Source organism: Odontomachus brunneus, unplaced genomic scaffold, assembly GCF_010583005.1.
Source record: "Odontomachus brunneus isolate Ranch 3 - 2012 unplaced genomic scaffold, Obru_v1 Obru_scaffold_006, whole genome shotgun sequence".
In the NCBI taxonomy this organism is placed as follows: Eukaryota; Metazoa; Arthropoda; class Insecta; order Hymenoptera; family Formicidae; genus Odontomachus; species Odontomachus brunneus.
Window position 1 is genome coordinate 1,724,670 of NW_022639456.1, and position 20,302 is coordinate 1,744,971.

A 20,302-nucleotide genomic window follows, 5' to 3' on the forward strand; every position below is an offset into this window, starting at 1 on the left:
ATCAAAACGAATGTGATATTATACCACGAAATTTTTTCGGGCATTTTATCCCACTCGAGAGGTTAAAAGGAAAAATTCCGTGCCACCGAGTCGGGCTTTGAAAGTGTCCAGATCGCTCTCGAGTCGCTGAAATTCCTTCTTGCTCCCGGAGCGACACCCTTCGTCTCTGATTACCACGTGCGATCAGGCTCGTCGTATCGAGCGGGATCCGTGATCCTTGTTTCTCGCGATTGACCTTTCAGCCCTGCGTCTAGAGCATTCCCGCAACAGTCGTCGCACTCGCGCTAATTCGTGTGTCACTGTGTCATGACCGCGATCGTACAAATGATCGTGGACACGCAAAGTCCGTCGTGGGATCGTGGGTAAAGGAGACGGAGATCGATGTCGATAGTGTGTAGAGCATTCGTAGACGAATGGTGTGCCGTGTTTTGTAGAAACCTGCACCGGCACGATGCAATGAAGTAGAATAGCGTCCGGCCATAACGCGCGTTGTTGTTGTGGTCGGATAGAGCGGTTTGGTGTTTGTGATTAACCGGTTTGTAAACGCACCCGCATTTTAGTGGTATGAGGAATGTGCTTGATTGTCTGACAATGAATTCACCCTTCCCGCCCAGAAAACTGTCGTCCACTCACAGCAGCGACGATTGTTTCTCTCTCTCTTGTTTTTGTCCTCTTTTTTTTTTTTAACGCAACGCACATTTTCGCACACCGCGCGAGCGATTCGACGTGAAAGTTCACTCGGCATGAAAATCCGCGCGGTTGCGAAACTCCGTCTCAAATTTTCGAACCTATCGTGTTTGTTTTCACGTCGGCTTATCAGATTTCCTTAAATCCGCGGATTTTCCAATCGAATTCGCTCGCGCGAACACATTCACTCGCTGTTCCGGTCTCATTCTGATCTAATTTCTGTAGATAATCACGATTCTTTCTCCGTTTCTCTCTCTCTCTCTCTCTCTCTCTCTCTCTCTCTTGTTCTGCCTCATTCCCATCGCTGTAAAATGTTTGCTTCCTGACTTCTCATTTAATCTCGGAGAATTCTCATTTCCCGACGAATCTTTTTATTTTCTTACGGAATGGAAACATTTTCAACGCACGCCGACGAGTATCTTTCCTTTCTCTCTTTTCTCTCCGACGAAAGTGCGTCACTTGTGCATTGCAACAGCGCACAGAGTCCGTATGCGAACGAACACACGCCTCTCGCACGCTTTTCCACCTCGGATCTTTCTCCCGCGAGCTTTCCAGTTTTGATTTCCGATCCACTGCACTCGCGTACAATCGGCAAGTCTCTTCGTATCTTTATCTTTCTCGTCGCCGAAAATATATTTTTCTCTTTCACTTTTCTGTTTTTCTTTTTTTTTTTCTTCCGTTGCCTTTCCGATTTCCCGAAGGTACGTATACGCGTGTCACCCTTCTCACAGGCACGCCGTGCAAAAGCATATTCGATACACCTTCACTCAATTTTTTTCTCTTTCTTTCTGTCACTTTGATTCTTAAGCCACGCGCGGCATCCTCGTCGACGAAGCGCGCGTACGTGTCTTACACGTGGTTCCCCCTCTGTTTTCTGTCCACAGAAAATGATCGTCATCACAATCTGCATCCTAATATCAGTGGTTGTGCTAATTTCCATAATAGTAGCATTCTTGCCGAAATCATCTTAACCGGCCAACGGGGCCGATTGTTGTGACGGAAGGGACGGGTGAGGGAGGGGGCGAAAGGGGGGGGGGGTGCTTGAAAAGGATCGATGGAGAAGACAGAGGGAGAACGGGATATCGAGTGCAACGGCAGCGAGAGAAATGTCATAATTATAATAATAACTACTACTGCTACAACAACAACAATGATAATAATAATAAAACGATAATAAAACGCAGAGACTTCTAGTCGCGATCGGGGAAAAATGATGCGTGGGATGCGAATGTGCAGTGTGATCAGAAGCTCCGTTGGGACACACGTGGAATTATGGTGGTGGTTGCCTACAAGAGCTTTGTGAGAATCCTACTAAAAAGTCGCACGTTTAACTGCTAAATCCAAAGGAAGAAAAGGGAAGAATGAATGAACGAATGAATGAATGAGTAAAATAATGCAAGTAATAAAACGGCTATTCCGCGTCGATCCTAATAACAGACACATACTCACACATACTCCGTCTCCGTAATCTTCGAGACAATTCTCCGACTAATCTCTTGTGACGTACCCACTAATTAACGCAATAACCCGCATTCATCCGCTCATTCGCTTCGTACTGAGTAAGTACACTTCATCACACCGCTCGACGTTCCTCCGGATTGTGTCTAATCATGAAACATCACGGTCGATTCACGCGAGCCTCGATCTCCGCGATTGCGGCTATATTGAGAGGAAAGAATCTCAAATTATAATTATTTTTCGCCCCAGCCATATTTATTGGTTGCTCTAATATGAAATTGTAGCAGCAACATGCATGCAAAGTTATTATCACTGATATTACGGTAGAATTTAATAAAAAGCATCACTTTAAAAGAGCGCCTCATCAGTTTTTACTCGCGCGATATCCGTAACCGCTGAAAACTGCGAGACACGGCCGTTTTCCGGAGGAAATTCGACTACACTACCGCGCGCTCGCAACTTATCATCGTGTCGCATATCGACGTGCCGCGTACCATTCGTCATCTTTCGTTTATATTTTCGCGAAGTCGCGAGACTTCCGCCTCATGCGGAATCACTCGGAGGATGATTCCACCTCTTCGTCCCCATTTTTACTCGCATTTTATCTCGTTAACTCCGGCGGCAGTTTCCATTTTCTTTTTCCTCGCTTTTTATTCTATTTTCTTGCTGTCGATTAAGTCATCAGTTGTGACACACATACAGTGTCCGAGATCTAAACTGCCATGTCAGCTTGAACGCTCATCCGGAAGTCTCGCGACTTCGATCGAATCGTGGATTCACTCTTTCGTTTCTTCTTTTGTTTCTTCAGACGGTCACGGATTTCTTTTGTTTTGCAGAAATTGTTCCTGATAGCGATCTGCGTGACGATAGTGGTCGTCATTCTAATTATTATTTTGGTAGTTAGCTTGAAATAGAATATGCGCGCGCGCAACGCGCTTACGCCGAGAAACGAACACACAAACACTCGCAGAGTATAAGGATTAACGGGAACGCAAACTGAAAAAGACAAACGAACAAGCCGGAATACACACAGAGAGAGAGAGAGAGAGAGAGAGAGACGCGAAGATACTTCCTTTGATCTCCTCTCGTCGAAGGACGGTCAGCCAGGATCGCGACGGAGATCAGCGATCTCCTCCGATCTCTCTCTCATGGGGGAGTTCTGATGAGAAAGAGAAACGCGCGACGTGTGTCGCGAGTTCCATAGTCGTCAAGATATACATATATCGCCTTCGGCACTTCCGCGAGTGTCGCGTTACATTTATTTATTATTGATGATTAATAAATTTTATGCGTCTTTTATTTATTATTGCTTCGTAACACAACACCGTCGATCGATCGCGCGCGCGCGCGCGCGCGGACGACGATCCGCGATGGTGATTAGACTGATTAAAGTCCGACTCGCGGCCGTCGTGACTCCTGGGGGAAGCCAGGAACGGTGACAGGACCACGCGGACACGCGCGCTGGACCTCGATTGCACCAAGTTGGCAAACGGCGAACGCGGGCTCTGCCCACTGCGCCTCAATATGCCATAGCCGATCCCCTTCTCTCGTTTTTATTCGAACGCACGCTGCCTTTTGTTATTTTCTGGCACTTCGCCGTTCCTGGTGACCGCAGGGCGAGGACGAAAAGCAAAGATCGCGACCGGTAACGCCGTCCGAGATTCATGCGCGACGACACCTTGGGGACCGAAAACGTGCGCCCTTTGCCGAATCCGAGTTTCGGGAGATGCTCGCCGGCGAAGCATGTCTCAGTTATGCGAGAGCGGATTGCAACGGGAAACGAGTTTCCGCTCCGTCCGTCTACCTTTGTCCTCGTCGACAATCGATTCGTCGTCGACAGAGGTATGCGAGACGAAGTGTCACGACAGACGCGGCGAAGAAAGAGAGTTGTTCTCAATCCGAGCGCAACCAGACTGAAAGACGCTCGTGGACGCTTCCGGTCCAGAGAGATCGACCTGCTCGCGACAGGAGCGAAGGAGGTCGGGCCGGCCTCTAGCATAGCTGGCGCTCTAGTCCAGTCTCTCTAGGCTTCCGCCTCGGCGCGACGCATCTCGCGACAGGTGCACGCTCTAATGAACAAATATCGATTCGCCCGACGAGCTCTAATCACCGTCGCAGTGCTGGCCGCGCGCGCGTTGTACGTGTAAATAAAATCGCAGACTGTATGGAGCGAGGACAATGATAACGAGGGGAAATGAGGAGAAATTGCGATAACGAGGAGGAAAGGAGATGAGAGGCGAGAGGAAGGAAGAAAGAGAGTATTAATAGTTAAGCGTTAGTAGGAATCTTTTTCTCTTGGGGTGTTGTTCAGCGTTTCAAGCAGCTCTTGGACAAGAGGAGGGCGGCGTCGCGTCGTCCGTCGTCCTCCCTTCTCCGTCACGTTTGTTGTTGTATACTTGCCGCCGAAAAAAAGAAAAAAAAAATATAGAAACACAGAAACAAATAATAATTGTACGTGAATGAGAGATATGCTGATCAAAAAACGAAGAGCGATCGGCCGGTGCCGAGATCACGCGAGATCAGTAAGAATTGTGGAGCCAGGACGGACCGCGATTCGCGTGACAAGTGCAAATTGGTAGAACTCTAGTGAAGTTGTGCAAGCCCGCGGAGAGACAGAGGGGCAGAGTAACATGGGACGAAGCGGGAGAACGCGTCCGGAGTCAGGGGGTGCGTCGTGGGAGCCGGATGGAAGAAGCCGAGGGAGAAAAATGCGGACTCGCTGATGGCGAGAAGATAACGCGCAGGTCAGTATCGCCGACCTTCCCGTCTGTGGCTGATCCTCGACTCCTGTCTTACCTGATCCTCCCCTCGTTGCGGCAAGAAGCATGAGATTTCGAGATGATTTATTTACCTGTACTTGTGCTCAACGAGCGCTTCTGAGCTGATTGACTGTACCGACGCATCGACTGATGCTTTTCTGATTCCATTCTGATCGTGTCTTTTACTATGCGTGCCAAAGAGCACTGATACAGCTTGAAATTCGTGTGAAACGCCCAATCGTTGACATTCCCCTAAGACGTTGACACTTTGGAGAAAACCTGGTTCATCACGTCAGTATCATTGTAAATGCCGTTCAATTTATTGCCTGCATTCAATGATTTTAAAGGAGCTAAAACTGAACATTTGGTCACAAGTTGCCATTTGGTCGCAGGGAAGACTAGACTTTTCCAGAAAATCAGACTAAGAAAAGAATCAATAATTGGATGTTTCACTCCTGCACACTGAAAGCAAAAGTATCTAATAGATAAAAAGTATTTATTCGATAAATACTGATATTTACTTGCAATGATATAAAATGTTTTTCAAATAAGAAAATGTGTATTTTTTTGAAATATTCCCTCAGCTTTTCATCAAAGCAATTGTTTATTCTCTATTAAAAAAAAATAATTTAGACAAATTGGTTATTGGTATCCATCGAATAAATGTTTTTTTTATTTTCTAGATTTTTTCTATTATTTTAATTTTAATTTTTTTTTATTTTTTATTCTTTTTCTCAAAACGTACATTGTCCATCTGCAATTAGTCAATCATCCGAATCGAAGCGTTGGTGCAACTCGGCTCTGGGCAACTCGCGAGTTTGTCCGTCGAGAACGTCCTCTCGACCGTGCAAACGCGATTTCCGCCGCTCGCAGGCACCCCGACACTGACGCGTAATTTTTTACGCAGGATCCATTGCAACCTTGTGCCGGCGCCAAGCAAGATCCGATTTCTTTCAGGTGCTCTCCCACGACACGATAGGTTGATAATAAAATAAACCTTTATAATGTAGCGTAATCGTTGCGGACAAAGGCGTCGAGCAGTGTGGGTTTTCTCGAGTTTCACAGGAAGAGAGCAGAAAGACGGTAGAGGGTGAGAGAATGAGAGTGACAGAGAGAAAGAGAGAGAGAGGGGGAGATAGAGAGAAAAAGAAATGGATAAGTAGATAGGTGAGAGAGTAGAGTTCAGGGGAGAGAGCGTTGTGAGTGAGATGTATATATGTATATAGAGACAAGAAAAGAGGAGCGAGAGCTTTGTAGCCGATTGTATTAAACACTTTTACCGGTCTGTTAATGCCGAATGCAGAAGAAGATCATGATCATGATTTGCCTCACCGTACTGGGCATCGTCGTCGCCACCACCATCGGTGGATACTTCGGACTGTGAACGCCAAAACCAGGTACGTGTGCGAGCGTAATGCTCACGCTTGACATCTAGTCGGATTGACTTTCGCCAAAAGCGCGTATCTACGTCGTGATGAGGACACAATACGCGCCGGGAGTAATCGCTTCGTTAACGTCGCGATTCTCTAACGAGCTCGCCGCGATTGCAATTCGCCACGTTCGCTGCCACGGCGAAATAACGTAGTATCGTGTGTGTCTTGCGAAGTGAAACCTGATCAGAGCGCAAAAATTCCCATTGGACGCGTATCTCCTGTTCGCCTGATAATTAACGCCGCGTATAAAAATGAACGCGAATGAGATTGCGCGCATCTGCGCGAGCAATAACGAGGCATTGTTATTCCGCCGAAAATTCATTCACGGACAGACATTTGCATCGTGCTGTTGCATGCTGAATTCCTGGAACGTTCCGTCGAATGGACCATTCGTCGAATCGATATTTCGTCGAACGGGATGAGCCGCTAAGCGGATGCCATTTAACGACTAACTGCAATTATAATAGTATAATAGTAATTATCGGCAGTAATGATGAATGAGGCGAGGAAGCAATTTGCAAAACACATTTGCACGTTGACTCCCGGCACTACATGATTAGCGCGCGAGATATACGGACTTTTTTATGCTGTCTGAAGATTTTTTTATCGTGAAACAGAACGAAGTTTCTCTCACTTTCTCAAGACCTCTGAGAAAGAACGAGAAATCACGAAATATCAATCTTTGCGATCTTTGTAGTTGCTCATCAAAGAAACTCTCTACTTTTTCGTTCAACAATTCTATATACACACGCTCTACAAAATGTACAACTTAAATCAAACATATCCTTAGGCAAGTAAGAGTTTAACGCAGCGTTAAACTCTTACTTTGACGGAGCGAATATTTAAATCAAATGTTGAGAGGATAATGTTTGATAGTCAACGTAGGAGTAGGTTTTTCAAACTTTAAAACATACGCGATGAATCAATCAAGCCTAAATCCCAATTTTTAATATTAATATAATTAACGCCTTAATTAAATCGAGAGATTATTCATTTTTTATTCCAAATTACGTTATTATCCCAAAATTTAGTACAATGTTTTTGGGTGTGCGATCAAGGCCTGGTTGCACCATCATTATTTTGACTTTAAGCGAAATTTAAACATATATCTATCTTTATCTTTCTTTCTAAATAAATAAAAACAGACGTATATTCAAATCTCGCTTAAAATAACGTTGGTGCATTGTTAAATCCGTAGTGTCAAATTATACTCAATTTGAGTTATTTTTAACCATTCCTATAAGTCACCACTACTCTTACTAAATATATCGTTAATTTAACTAATGTAATGGAATTAAATAATTTAACTTAAGAAATGTATTAAATTTGACTAAAATTTAGTTTATTTTTTATTATGTGCACGTTAATGTAACCTTTGCTTCAGTAAAAAATGACTTAATATTGTTTTAAATGGGTTGATTAGATGTGGTTGTTTTTTTAAACACATGTTTTGCGTTAAAATAGTAAATTTTGACACACATGATAGTTAAAAATAACTAAATATTATTTAACTGAAGAAATTGGTTTAAATTTGACCCTCCAATATTTAACAGTGTGCAACCGGGCCTAAACCCGACAGATCCTGATAGCGTACCGAGAGTCAACGAAATAATAATGAATCACGAGAATTGTTTCATCACATCGACGAGTACTTGGGGCCCGCTGCGATTTGTTCTATTGGACGAAATTTCCCCATGTCGACGAACGGTCCGTCATTTCTGCCACTCCACGCACTCGGACGATGATCTTTCTTTGTTCAGAGAAGTCCAAAGACATCAGCATCGTGTACCTAATTCCAAACCGCCGGCAGTATCAGCATTCACTCATATCGGCCCGATACGTGAAGCTGATCGCCGTCGGGACGAGAGGAGATCACTGTCGAAGGTGCCACCGGCGCGCTTTTACCATAACACCCGTCATCGCTAGAGCCTGCAGTCTATCACGCGCGCTTCCCAGCTCGACGCGAGAGAAACTCACGAGAGGAGAAATCGGAACACCATCGTCGTCATCGTCGACGTCGCCGTCGTCGTCATCGTGCTCGTCGTCATCGTCGTGGTCGTCGTCGCCGTTGTCGTCGTCGTTATGTTTGCGCCATCCTCGTCGGGAGTCTCCTCCGCGGTACCTAAGCTAGCGTTAGTTGCGTTCGACTCGACGTATGAGTAGAGAGGAGAGAGAAGATAGAGCATCCCCCTCGTTCTTTTGTAATCCACGTAGCTCAGTCGACAATTTCCCCGACAAATCAGCCTTCGTTAACCAAGTCTCAGCCTCGAGCCTGCCCCCGCTCGCTCTTGCCACTCAGCCCCACGTTAGCGCGCAGCTTAGACTGTAAGCTCTATTTGTGCGTGCGTTCTCGTCGGTCCTTCTTTCCTTTCCTTTCCCAGCCCGTCCACCTTTCCCGAATCACACGGCGAAGACGAGATAACGGACGACAAGCAAGGAGGACTTCGCGAGCGGGCCGGGCTGTATAAACGAGACGCTTGTTTAGAATGCGACTAGAACTGTCGACCGGAGATATGCGCCGTCGGGACGACGTCTCCGATCGGCACATCAGACAACGCGTCGTCTTATCGACAGGACGGCTGTCGACACGAGGACACTGCCGGTGTTTCCCCCCTTTACCTGCCCCGTCCTCATCATCATCATCATCATCATCATTGTCATTATCCTTCTTCTCACCCATCCATGTGCGTGTCACAAGGACGTGCACATTGTCATCGAGTCACCCTGACGAGACTCGCGTCTCGTCGCTAAACGCAACCCCTCTTCGCGGTGTTCACCCACCCAGGCCCACCTCGAGTCCCCGTCACACGAGCCTGATGACCCAATGGTGCTTTTCTGTGTAACGCGAAGGCGATCGGGAGCGTTTATGCCACATCACCCCCCGCGGCGCACATCCGCCTTCTTGCCGAAAGTAACGCACGCACCACGGTGCCGCCGCTCGAGCCGGGTTTCTTTGACTGTGATTTGCACACCGAGCTTGGGACGAGTCGCGCTTCCCTGTCACATTCTGAAAATCCGCGCCCAAAAGTCCGCGCGCGATCTCGCTCCGGTTATTATTATTATACGTACGATTAGACACGTCAGAAAGGAAGAGAGAGAGAGAGAAAGAGAGACAAACCGCTGTCCGAACACGCTAAATTCGCGACACACACACACACACATATACACATCACACGCACACACGCACGCATACGTGATACGTGAAATTGCAATTTCCGCTAGAGCGACCCCCGCGGGCGCGCGACACATCGCTGAATTAACGATACTAATTAGCAGTAGCGCTCGCGATAATTGTAATAAGCGAGATTTCCACTCGGTACACTCGTGCGCGGAGAACGTCCTGTGAGATCTCTTTCGTAAAAATCGAGGAAAGTCTAGGAGGAACTTAGCGGGTGAACCGTTGAGACGCGGTGCCGTGATCTGGCTGGCGGTGTTAACTTGAGAGTTACGTGAGCCAGTCGAAACGCTGATCAAGCGACACGCCGCTGATCCGGCCGCTACGAGTCCATCTCTTTGGCGCGCTGACATCCCCCAGCGGTTTACCCCTTGGCTATATACATATCACGCGACCTCGAGAGTAACGTTTTCGACACTATCCAACTACACCTCTCTCTGTATTCGGACGATCGCGATGGAGTCTCGGCCGGGCGAGAGCCCTTCCTTCAGGCGGGGTTTTCGAGCTGACCGGTGGCTGACCGATTGACGACGGTTGATTGATGACTGGCCGAACGTAAGTTTCTCTCAGGGTGAGGTCTTGCTGGAAACGAGCGGAACTCCAGACAGAACAGCACCGCGACCGGATCGTGGCTCATGAAGCAATATCTCCCTCTGTCTGGGACGGCGCGAGCGGACGAAGAAAAGGCAGTCGATACTTGTACAGGTAGATCGGAGGTCCTAGCTTCGTGTAATATTAATTAATATCGATCACATGCAAGGCTTACATTACGACTAGATTTTCCACCGTTATCCGCAGCCTACTTATCACCTAGTGAGTACGAGGTATCGCCCCGAGCGGATTTAGCCGAGCGAGAATAATGCAGGTCGGTGCACAACCGAGTTCTCGGAGAGTCACTTGATTATAATTTACGACGCGATGTTGAAGGCGATTATATCGACGTCGGAGCGATGTGACTTTTATAACGGGTACCTTTGATTATATAGCGCGCGAAAAGGGCGTTGTATACACGTAAAAAAACCACACACCACGTGCATCCACGTACACACGCACACACACATCTACACACGCGCACGCACGCACGCGCTCTGTATCTCGTTCGTTGTGTGATCATCGTAGCTCACTCGGAGAAGGTGTTACGACCAATAGGTGTTCAGTGTGAAAGGAACAATCAATTCTTCCGATATTTCTATTTAGCTGTAATTAGCGGAATCAATTGCGATATAGCGAGGTGTAGAGTCAAGGAAGCGGCCGTGTCTCCGCGCGGGCACGGCCGCGCGCCGTTCAGAATCTTCTTCCGCGTTGTTCGCGTCGCGCGACATTTTTGGAATGTGACCGAGAGAGCGACGAGACGAATGTTCAACGAGCACGTCATAAATTTAGGGTATAGGTTTTCATTGTACGGCATAAGTGCGCTATTAGGTTCTCGTCTCTTGCTTTTCGTACGTTCTCCATCTTACCTTCACGCGAGATGCTTTCACCGATGTTTCGCGTAGGTTCATTCGTCTTCAATTTCGTGTTGCACAAAACGCCATTAGGTATTGGGTATTACTAACAATAACGGATCCTCAACCGCGATTCTCTGCCTTGGACACGACAGTTGTTTCGCGCCTTCCGTTATCTCGACGAACCCTCGGCAAGCAGCGACAACCTTACGCTGTCTCTTCGAAGCGCCTTCGCTTCACGAGTGCACAATGACTTTCCTTTGTACCCCGCTCGTTTCTTCGCCGTTGATTGGCCCCCTGCATTGTTCGCGAAGCCGCGCAAACCAGAAAATTACTCGCTGATTGATCTCACTTTCTCGCTTGCTTCTGCTCTGTTTTTCTTTCCAGTTTAGCGCGTGGATCCGAAAGCCATTGTCGCGTCCGGCCAAGTGACTTCGGGTCGCCCTCCATTGTTTCGCGCGTAGGCGAAATTTCTTTCTTTTCCCTTTCACTTCGCCGTTTCACACGAGGGTTCTCGAAAATCGAGTATGCGAAAGGCGCACCACCTTCGAAACGGTTAACCCCAACAACGTGGACAAAGGAAGAGAGGGCATGATAAGTGGAAAGGAGCAACAGAGTATGAAAGGTGGAATGAATGTGTGAGAGGGAGAGAAAGTGTGCGAGTCTGAGAAACAGAAGAAACAGCCACTAAGGCTGCAGCAATAATATAAATATATATATAGGTGTTACGAAAAAAAAAAATATATATATATATATATAAAAGTAAAGATATCCCATTGGCGGCGAGCAAGAATGAGTTAAATGCGAGCGATATTGTATGTACACGGGCATGTATACATATATATACATATTAATATATACATATATATATATGTATGCATATGTAGGTAGATAGGTAGATGGCATGTATGGTCGAGGAGAGAATAACAATATTAATAACGACAATTATTATATCGGCAGCCTATATCGCTCCTCGACAGATTGAATAACCTGTATCGCACGGAGTACTGGCGGCGTTATATAATGTTAATGTTTTGTTGAGTATATATTATATTATTACGAACGTTGAGGTGCATACGCATTCAGAAGATTATGGGTTAGTGTTTAAGAGAGGAAAGAAGAGAGAGAGAGAGAGAGAGAGAGAGAGAGAGAGGGAGGAGAAAAGAGAAAGAGAGAGATAAACAGACAAGCGAAATAGCAGTGAATGATTTACGCATCGCACCGCAGTGTGCGTTGCTGTAATGATTAATATTAAAATACTAATAATAATAACGATGACTCTAAATATATATATATATATATACATATTAAGAGATCACCTTGCATTGTACAGAAAGCATAATAATTGTTAGTTTAGGTAGAACGAAACATTACTAATCTACTAATCTGATTATCCAGTACGACTAAGGTGGCTAAGATTCTGAACGCGTCATCCCCCTCTGTGACACGCGAGTTACGACGGTCGTCGATAGGGTATCACCCTTTGATCATCCGGCTAATTAATAAATTTCGTTGAGGAGAACGTCTCCGCTCGTCGAGAAACGTCGCGTTGCGCGTCGGAGTGATGAAGAGTACGAAAGGAAGAAATAGAAAGAAAGAGTAGCCTTTCGGCTATTCCGAGGAGAGATTTCATATTCGGAGCAGAAGCGACTGCAATCTCGCGTTACAGATGTCTCCAGGTGTCACCTCGCGAGTCGCGAGCGTTCTACCTCGTTTTACCGTTTGATTCGCATTAAATTTCTCGCAGAGCGCGATCTCACTACGTAGAATTCACGATCGCCTTACACTTTCGCCACGGACGACGCGCCGCGTTCGCGGATCTCCGTTCGCGACGAGCCCGACGAAAATTCGAAACGCTCTGCCGCGAAGATCCCCGACCGCGGCGCGGACCGCCGTCCGCGATTGGACGCAACCGCGAATCTCGTGACTTAGCTTCTCGTAGCGGACTCTTCGTGGTAGGAATTGAGAAGAATTGTGAGGAAACCAAGTGTCGTCAATTTCTTATCGCTAGATAATGAGAGAAAGGGAGAGAGTGTGAGAGAGAGAGAGAGATTTTAGACAAGTAACGTTCTAGTTTATTCGACACGCAGAAGCCTGTTGATCGTAAGTTAAACGAATCTGGCCTAAAGATGTAGGGAACGTCGCGTCTCCTCGTTAACTACCGATCGATCGATCGATCCATCCGCGACGTTCATCCCCGTCGTCGTGCGGCGACGTCGCGGCTGGACGTCCGGATGCGTCTTGATCGTCTCTCTGTCAATGTGGTCTCTTGGATGTCTTTACGTCGCTTTCGAGCCCGCACGTTTCAGTCCCCCGGGTCTTTCCCTCTGTTCCCCTTTGCGCGCTCGCGATTTCGTCGTCACATCGTCGTCATTTTGTCATAAGACGCAAGGAAGCACACACACAATGCCGGACGGTTAAGAGACAACGGCGAACTGCACATTCGGTCGCTCTGTCGCTCGTTAGGATCGCGTATCGGAGACATTGTCGGGTTTCAATACGCTCGTGTATCTTGCGCGAAAACGTCTCGCGTTTTCCCTCGCGAGTGTCTCAGACTTTTAGATAGCTAATTGCGGAAGCTGACCCGTCTTCCTTGATAAACCGTGCTCTCGTCGGCTCGAGCGTACGCTGCTCTTTTCGATCTCCTTCTTCCTCCTCCCCTCCCCCTCCACTCTGTTCCCCGCGAAGAAAAAGCAGCGATTTGAAAAGATGAAGATGAGAGAGAAAAGAGGAAAAGCGCAGCGAACGCGTCGAGGGACGAGAACCACAAAGAGAAACATAATGAGTGACAAAGTCGGACACACACAATATTCCCGTGTTCTCGATATATCGTATATTTACCCGCCCGCGATTAGCCGGAATATATCTCGCTGGAGTTCGAATAATGAAGTGGAGTGAGGGAGAAGAAAGAGAGAGAGAGAGAAATAAAAGGAGAAGCAGAAGGGACATCGTTAATCGTTGAATACGCTATTCCATTGCATTTGTACGTAGAGTAGAATAGAAAAATTGCGCAACGGATCGATCTGCGTAGGGATCTCTTCGGACACACGCGATCCGATTTTCGAATGTATAGATAAGTTCTAGAGATACACGTACAAGTACGAGAAGAGGGGAAAGTGGGAGCGGGAGGAAGAGGGGAACATGCGCGATCGAGTCCGCGAATACATGGATCGGTGTCATGTCGGTGCAATTATTAATACGAGTGGCCATTAATCAATAACCTTATAAGTGTCAATTCCACTTTTAAGTGTAAATCGTAATTTCGTGAGAGTTTTAAGAGAAAAGAATTAGAAAAGAAAGGAGCTAGAGAGAAAAAGGGGAAGGGAGACAGGTGTGATGTGGCGTCAAACGACAACTGGATAGAAGAGAATCTCAAATGGTTTAACGTAAAAAAAAAAATAAGGGTTGCGCGCGGATCTCGCCGACGCGCGACACAGTGAGATTACTGATAAACTTAATTTATCGAGATCGAGAAATAGAAAGAAAATACATTAGGAGAGAAAGGGAGCGATAGAGAGAGAGAAAGAGAGAGAGAGAGAGAGAGAGAGAGAGAGAGAGAGAGAAAGTATGTGTGCGCGCGTGTGTGTGCGTGTATGTGCGTGAGTGTGCGTGAGAAACAATGAAAGATGCATTGGAACAGAAAAGAAGAGAAAAAAAACGAAAAAAAAAAAGACAGAAACTAAACCGTAGCACAGGCAGAACGTAACAGAGATAACGGATACTTTTTATCGTAGGTATTTCATAGGTGAGATTCATAAAAATAATAATAATGATAATTAAAGAAAAAAAGAGATTAACGCATTTAACGAATACGAGAGTACTTACTGAGGGAAAAGTAAAAAAAAAAAAACATTCAACGGCGTTTTTCTCTGCCTATGCGTATTATTATCCGGCGTCTCGCGCCCACTTCTGCGTGTCGTCGTCGTCGTCGTCGTCGTCATGCGAGCGCTGTGCGTAATGCTCCGCGCGCGCGCGTGCGAGAAATTCTAATAATTGCCGAAGAAATAATAAGAGCCGGAAGATAAAGCCGAAGAATAACAGAGTGATAAAAAAGGAAAATAGCAGACGCGATGATTAACCAGGCATCCTTGCGTTCTTGTCTCTAACACGATTAAATACTATTACTACTGCTACTACTACTATTACTACTACTACAACTATTACTATTATTATTATCATCATTGACACTGTACAAAATTGGCAATAATCTTAAGAGGTCCCCCTTGAACACCCTCTCGTGTAATCGTTCGTTCGCTTGCTCGGGGACGAGCGAGGCGCAACGACTCCACCTCGTCGGCCCCGAACGAGCATTCCCATTCGGCCCTGTAGTTAAGATAGCCCCACGAGTCGGAGAGAGCGAGGCCGACGACACCCTAGGACCAACGCGAATGTCCAGGAGACACGTGAGAAACGTCCCGTTCGATTCGCGAGTGACGTAATCAACTCCGCGCTCACGTAATCCCGGTTTCGTCTCGACGCACGATGTTGTTCAGCGGAACCGCAGGATAGAAACGAACGAATTGCAAAGTAGAAAATGATTAAAAGTAGCAATGATTAAAGAGAAACAATGAGGCATAATGATGAATGACGGGAAGGCGCGAATTAGAGCCACGAGGCCGTCATCAATTTCTGCGCGACTCGTCGACTTCTTCGCGACGTCCCGATTTCGCTGAACGATTATGCGTCGCTCTTCTCGTGGACTCTTCTTACGAGTAGCCTCGTTCATCTCAGCCTCACCTGATGGATACGCACTCGAAATTGCATTAATTGTACACTTGCTCGTTTGATTCGCGGGCAAGCCTTTCTGTCGACGCGCGATCACTCGCGGATCGAACGATCTTTGTGTCCCCGTCAGGGAGAGAACACGTCGATTAATTTTGACTGTGATGCAAATAACTGTCGGTCTGAGACTAGCACCAAGGACTAAGAGTTGGAGAGGGACAAGGAATCGGTCAGATTACGCTCAAAGTTAAGCGGGTAAGATCGTCGGTCTGCGACCGACTTCTCCGCGGACTTTCGCGTTGCTCGTCCGGGTGTGACGATTAATTCTGCAAGTAGAGAGATGTAATACGTGATCAAGTGAATGTGCCCTTTCGTCGTGTAACTAAGCACAAAGAGAAAAAACCATCCCTCTGCGCAGTAGGCCTCTAGTCAGGCGTCCGGCGGTGACGTCTTGGCTGCCTTCGAGGGCATCCCTTCTCAGCGCGAAAGGATCTCGTCTCGCTGGCTGTGCGAATGAGAAGCAGGAGAGAGAGGCTCGCTTTCCGTTGCCCGCGGAGTGTGATCGCCTGCGAATAACTCGTCACTGTTAGCCGGGGCCAACGTCTTGGAACCGGCGTGTCCCCGGAGCGGCCAGCGAGAGGAGATCCGCTGCGACGTCCGCGACGTCGTCGAACGCAGTCAGAGCTATGCCGGGTCGCGTCACGAAAAGTAACGGGCAGACGAATAATAAGGGAGAAAAGAGGAAACGCGTTCATTCGACCAACGAGCACTCGGAGGCGGCGGCTCGCACCAGGAAAAGCAATCTCCGGCCTCGAGGTACGCGACTCTAGAGCGACGCGCTCTCAAACGATGCAACCGATGCGGCAAATGTAATATAAAAGAAATTTAGCAAACACATTTTCCTGGTAAACTGGAGCGGCGTCCGTCGCAAGAAACGCACGGCGTCTGAGGAATTGGCGTGGAAAATCGGACGTCCGTGGTGGCGGGATGTTGTCCCGCACGGACGTTTGTTGGCCGACGTGTAACTAATTGCCGCGAAAGAGTCCCCTGATTCTTAGACGGGGAGCGACCTCCTGCTCCTTCCGGCGCGAACCGCACGCATCCGCTCGTGTCGTACTCAAGAAACATCGACGATGTAAGAATAACGAGACTCTCGATATCCACGCTCATCCGCGAAAGCGACAAAAAGAGAGAAAAAAAAACAACAAACAGAGCGAGGGAAGGAGAAGCCAAGCGTTCATTGTACAATTATATTCTTTTACGTTATTAACGACTTACGATTGAGTAGTCGGGTAGCATATTTTGCATTACCGATAACAACAGTATAGCGTCACTTGTCTCTTAACCCTTAATTTTATATATCATTGGAGATAAGTATCCACAAGAATAAAGATTATAATCAGCACTGCAGTGGAGTTACTATACATCTGTAGATAAGCGGTCCGCAAGGAGAATTCAAAAAACCGACACGATGTTCAATGTACTTAATGATCTTCTCGAAGAGTGAAGAATATATGAATATATGGGAAAAAAATAAAAGGAAGAACGAGTCGCCGGAGTTCTTGAATCCTCTCACCGTCTCCTCCGATCCTTCCTCGGCGCAAACGCGAGAGGCCGAGCGCGACTCGCGACCATTAAGAATGACAGAACACGCTCTCATACTCTCACGAATAATTTACTCTTATATTTAATGCTTTGTGAAAGAGACATATCTCCGTTACACGTTCCGCAGGAAACGAGCTCGCTCTTGTCACTTAAGTAGTTTTACAATTACGTATAAATAATTGTCAAGCTAATTAAACGTAACGTACAATAGATTAAAAACAGTATGTGATCACAACTGCATATGATTCACGAAAGAACAGATATATGTACACACAATGCAAAACACATAAATGTCTGAGTTGCAAATTCTGGAAAAGTTGTACTGATGTCGCGCCGTTCGCCTAATATATTCCCGGGCAAAGATGCGAATCCATGAGATCTGTGACTAAATTAGATGGTGTCAACAGCGCGTCTTTGAACTGACCGTCCTTCGAGATTTGCTCCGGGCCGTTGAGGGCTTTCTTGCGTATAAACTGCGTCACCACCCCGGGATTCACGTAAGACATAGTCAGCTTACAGCCCCAGGACAGAAGTGCCAACGGCTACAACAGCGGAATGACCGTTGTTAGTCAAACTTGTGGAAATTAGTGCTATTGATTCAGATAGATATTCTCGCGGTTTCGCATACTACTCACATAGTCCTCGTTTAGATCACTGCACGGCGTGATAATATGTCGCCAAAGACACTGATTCACGAGATTCCTCAGGCGGTTTACCTCCAGCGGATTCGCGCACGGATGGTACAACATGACGATCGCTCCGTGCTGTTAACAGTGAGACAGTCAATACGGGCGAGAGTTCAAATTTACATATCCGATAAAGCAGTTTTTAGCGACCGTTTTACCTCGAGACTGTGCAGCCATCTCTGTTTGGGCAGGTACATGTACTCTCCGTAAACGGGCCATAAAGGTCTATGCGGGCCACTGCAAGCCACATTAATATTAGGAGAGTATAAAATGTTACTTCTAGCGTACATTTTGTAGCAGATCTATTTTCAACCAAAAAACATTCAAACTCACACCCAAAAACAGCAAAAAAATATACAATTTTAAATTCTCAAAAATCTCAATTTGCCATTTCACAAAAAACTTCAAAATCACCTAAATTTTACAAAAAAACTAAAATATTATATAAAATCTCCAAAAATTTCTGGCGCACTTCAAGTAGGGCAAAGATTTTCATTCCAAAACCTCTAAAAATCATACACAAACACCTCAAAATAAGAAGACATATTTCCCACATCAAAATTTAATGAAAACACTCCATCTCAGAATGGAAGAAAAACAACATAATCGATCTCTTATCGACTTCCTTATCTGTACATTATCGTTTTTCTTTTGAGTAAATTTTTTAAACCATTGAGTTAAGTGATTTAGTATTATTTATTTAATTTTAAGATGATTTTGTGTTTTTCTAAATCTTCCTATATATCTCTCCATTTTCTGAGATGGAGTATTTTGATTAAATTTTGATGTGTTAAATTTTGGGTGTTTTTAGTTGAAAATACGCTACCAGAAAAAGTGCGCTAGAAGCAACATTTTATACTTTACTAATATTATTAGAAACTATTCATATTGAAATAACTCTCATAACGAGAGAATATAATTTACTTACTACAGAGGTACATTATCGTCATATTCGATCGTTTCATTCATACATTTATGAGCAGCCTGCAAGATACTTTGATCAAAATTCAAGCTCAATTAATATAAAATAACATTGGTAGAATTGACAACAACGTTTTTACCCTGTATGCTTTTGGAATGTAATCGCAATAGATATGTGAAATCTTCTTGCTCGGCATGATATGATGACCATAACAAGTTTGCGCTGATACAGAATGATCCCAGTCAACAGTCAAGTTTGTCTGAAATCATGTTACTGTTAAACACAGTTTACATTCTCATTGAAGATACCTAACTTAGTTTAGCATTGTTGCATAGCAATATAGAATTTATATAGAAAATGACATTATCACCTTTGCATCATCACAGTCTGACGATATCTGGCCCATATACATGTTATGATGTCCTGCCATAGTTTCTTCATATTCTAGTCCATTGTGTGGATACACTTTAGGTGGTGGTGTTGGATCACCCAATCTCTCAGGCATCCAACGTCCAGTCCAATTCTCCAACTCATCCACATCTCTACGGTTCTCTTTGTTGTTCTCCAAATATGTTTGGTATATGTCCAACAGATTTAGATTTCTATTTTCATTCAATGTCCTCTGTTGCGCATCATTGTAATCATTGTAATCCCCTGCAGTGAAAATGGCAAGATAATAAAATTGTCATGATATAAAGTTATTGCAGAGGAAAGCAGGCAGACAATTAAATAATATAATTTTTCAAGAAAAGACATACAAGAAAGACTAGGTCGTATAAATCTTAAAATGCTGTGCTTTGCTCGAATAATTAATTCATCTTTATTTTCATAAGAATATAAGGAAATTCATAAGAAAATATCGTATGATTGTCACCCATGGAATTTAGGTTAGGAACACGAAAGGATGCGTGATGAGGTTACCAGAATTATGTTACGTTACCCTGAAACGCGTATCTGATCTGTCGTGTGTCCACAAAGCTCGCCGTCACGAAAATGCAAGTCAATAAGCCGAAGACCAGCCGGGTCATCGTGTTTTGACCGCAAAATATTTAGGTAAATATAACTTGGCAGAAACGTCAGACGTAGTAGTAACAGTCGCAGCAGATGGATCAGCTGACGTTTGTCATGCGCGCGACGCTCTCTCTCTCTTAGTACATGGTATAGAATTCTCAAGAAGACATATCCCCAACACCACTCCAGAGTTGCGTTCCAAAACGTCCTTTTTGAGAAAATTTTACTCGATATTCTATAGTATATGTAACGTGAAATATAGGTATTGAGTAAAATTTTCCTCAAAAAGAATGTCTTGAAATGAAACCCAAGTCAATATGAGAATAAAGATTAATCAACAAGGTTGTTTGGAAGAATGATAACGAGATATAAAGTCAAGGAAGATTCTAAGGCACGTTC

General features: G+C 45.5%; 2 protein-coding genes across 7 annotated transcripts in view; one reads left to right on the forward strand and one right to left on the reverse strand.

Moving 5' to 3' along the window:
* LOC116852331 (syntaxin-1A) overlaps positions 1 to 15,185 on the forward strand; it is a 102,126-nt gene extending 86,941 nt beyond the window's left edge. For 2 of the 6 annotated variants that reach the window (XR_004379755.1, XR_004379751.1), the window contains exons 9-10: positions 2,982 to 6,301; positions 8,098 to 15,185. Coding sequence is in view for 2 of the 6 variants with exons in the window: in XM_032832589.1 (XP_032688480.1) it covers positions 1,572 to 1,658 (87 nt within the window). In the remaining 4 variants the exon portion in view is untranslated. Of the gene's footprint in view, positions 1 to 1,571; positions 1,711 to 2,981; positions 6,302 to 8,097 lie in introns of those variants that run through there. The other 4 variants (XR_004379752.1, XR_004379753.1, XM_032832595.1 and 1 more) reach the window with 4 other exon arrangements.
* A 2,155-nt stretch (positions 15,186 to 17,340) lies between these two features.
* LOC116852328 lies at positions 17,341 to 20,035 on the reverse strand. The gene is made up of 7 exons (XM_032832558.1): positions 19,833 to 20,035; positions 19,263 to 19,546; positions 19,032 to 19,151; positions 18,899 to 18,954; positions 18,129 to 18,207; positions 17,920 to 18,048; positions 17,341 to 17,826 (listed from the first exon to the last, which is right to left on the reverse strand). The coding sequence occupies exons 1-7, from the start codon at positions 19,918 to 19,920 to the stop codon at positions 17,626 to 17,628; spliced, it is 957 nt and encodes a 318-aa protein (XP_032688449.1). The 5' UTR covers positions 19,921 to 20,035; the 3' UTR covers positions 17,341 to 17,625.
* Positions 20,036 to 20,302: the final 267 nt, after the last annotated feature.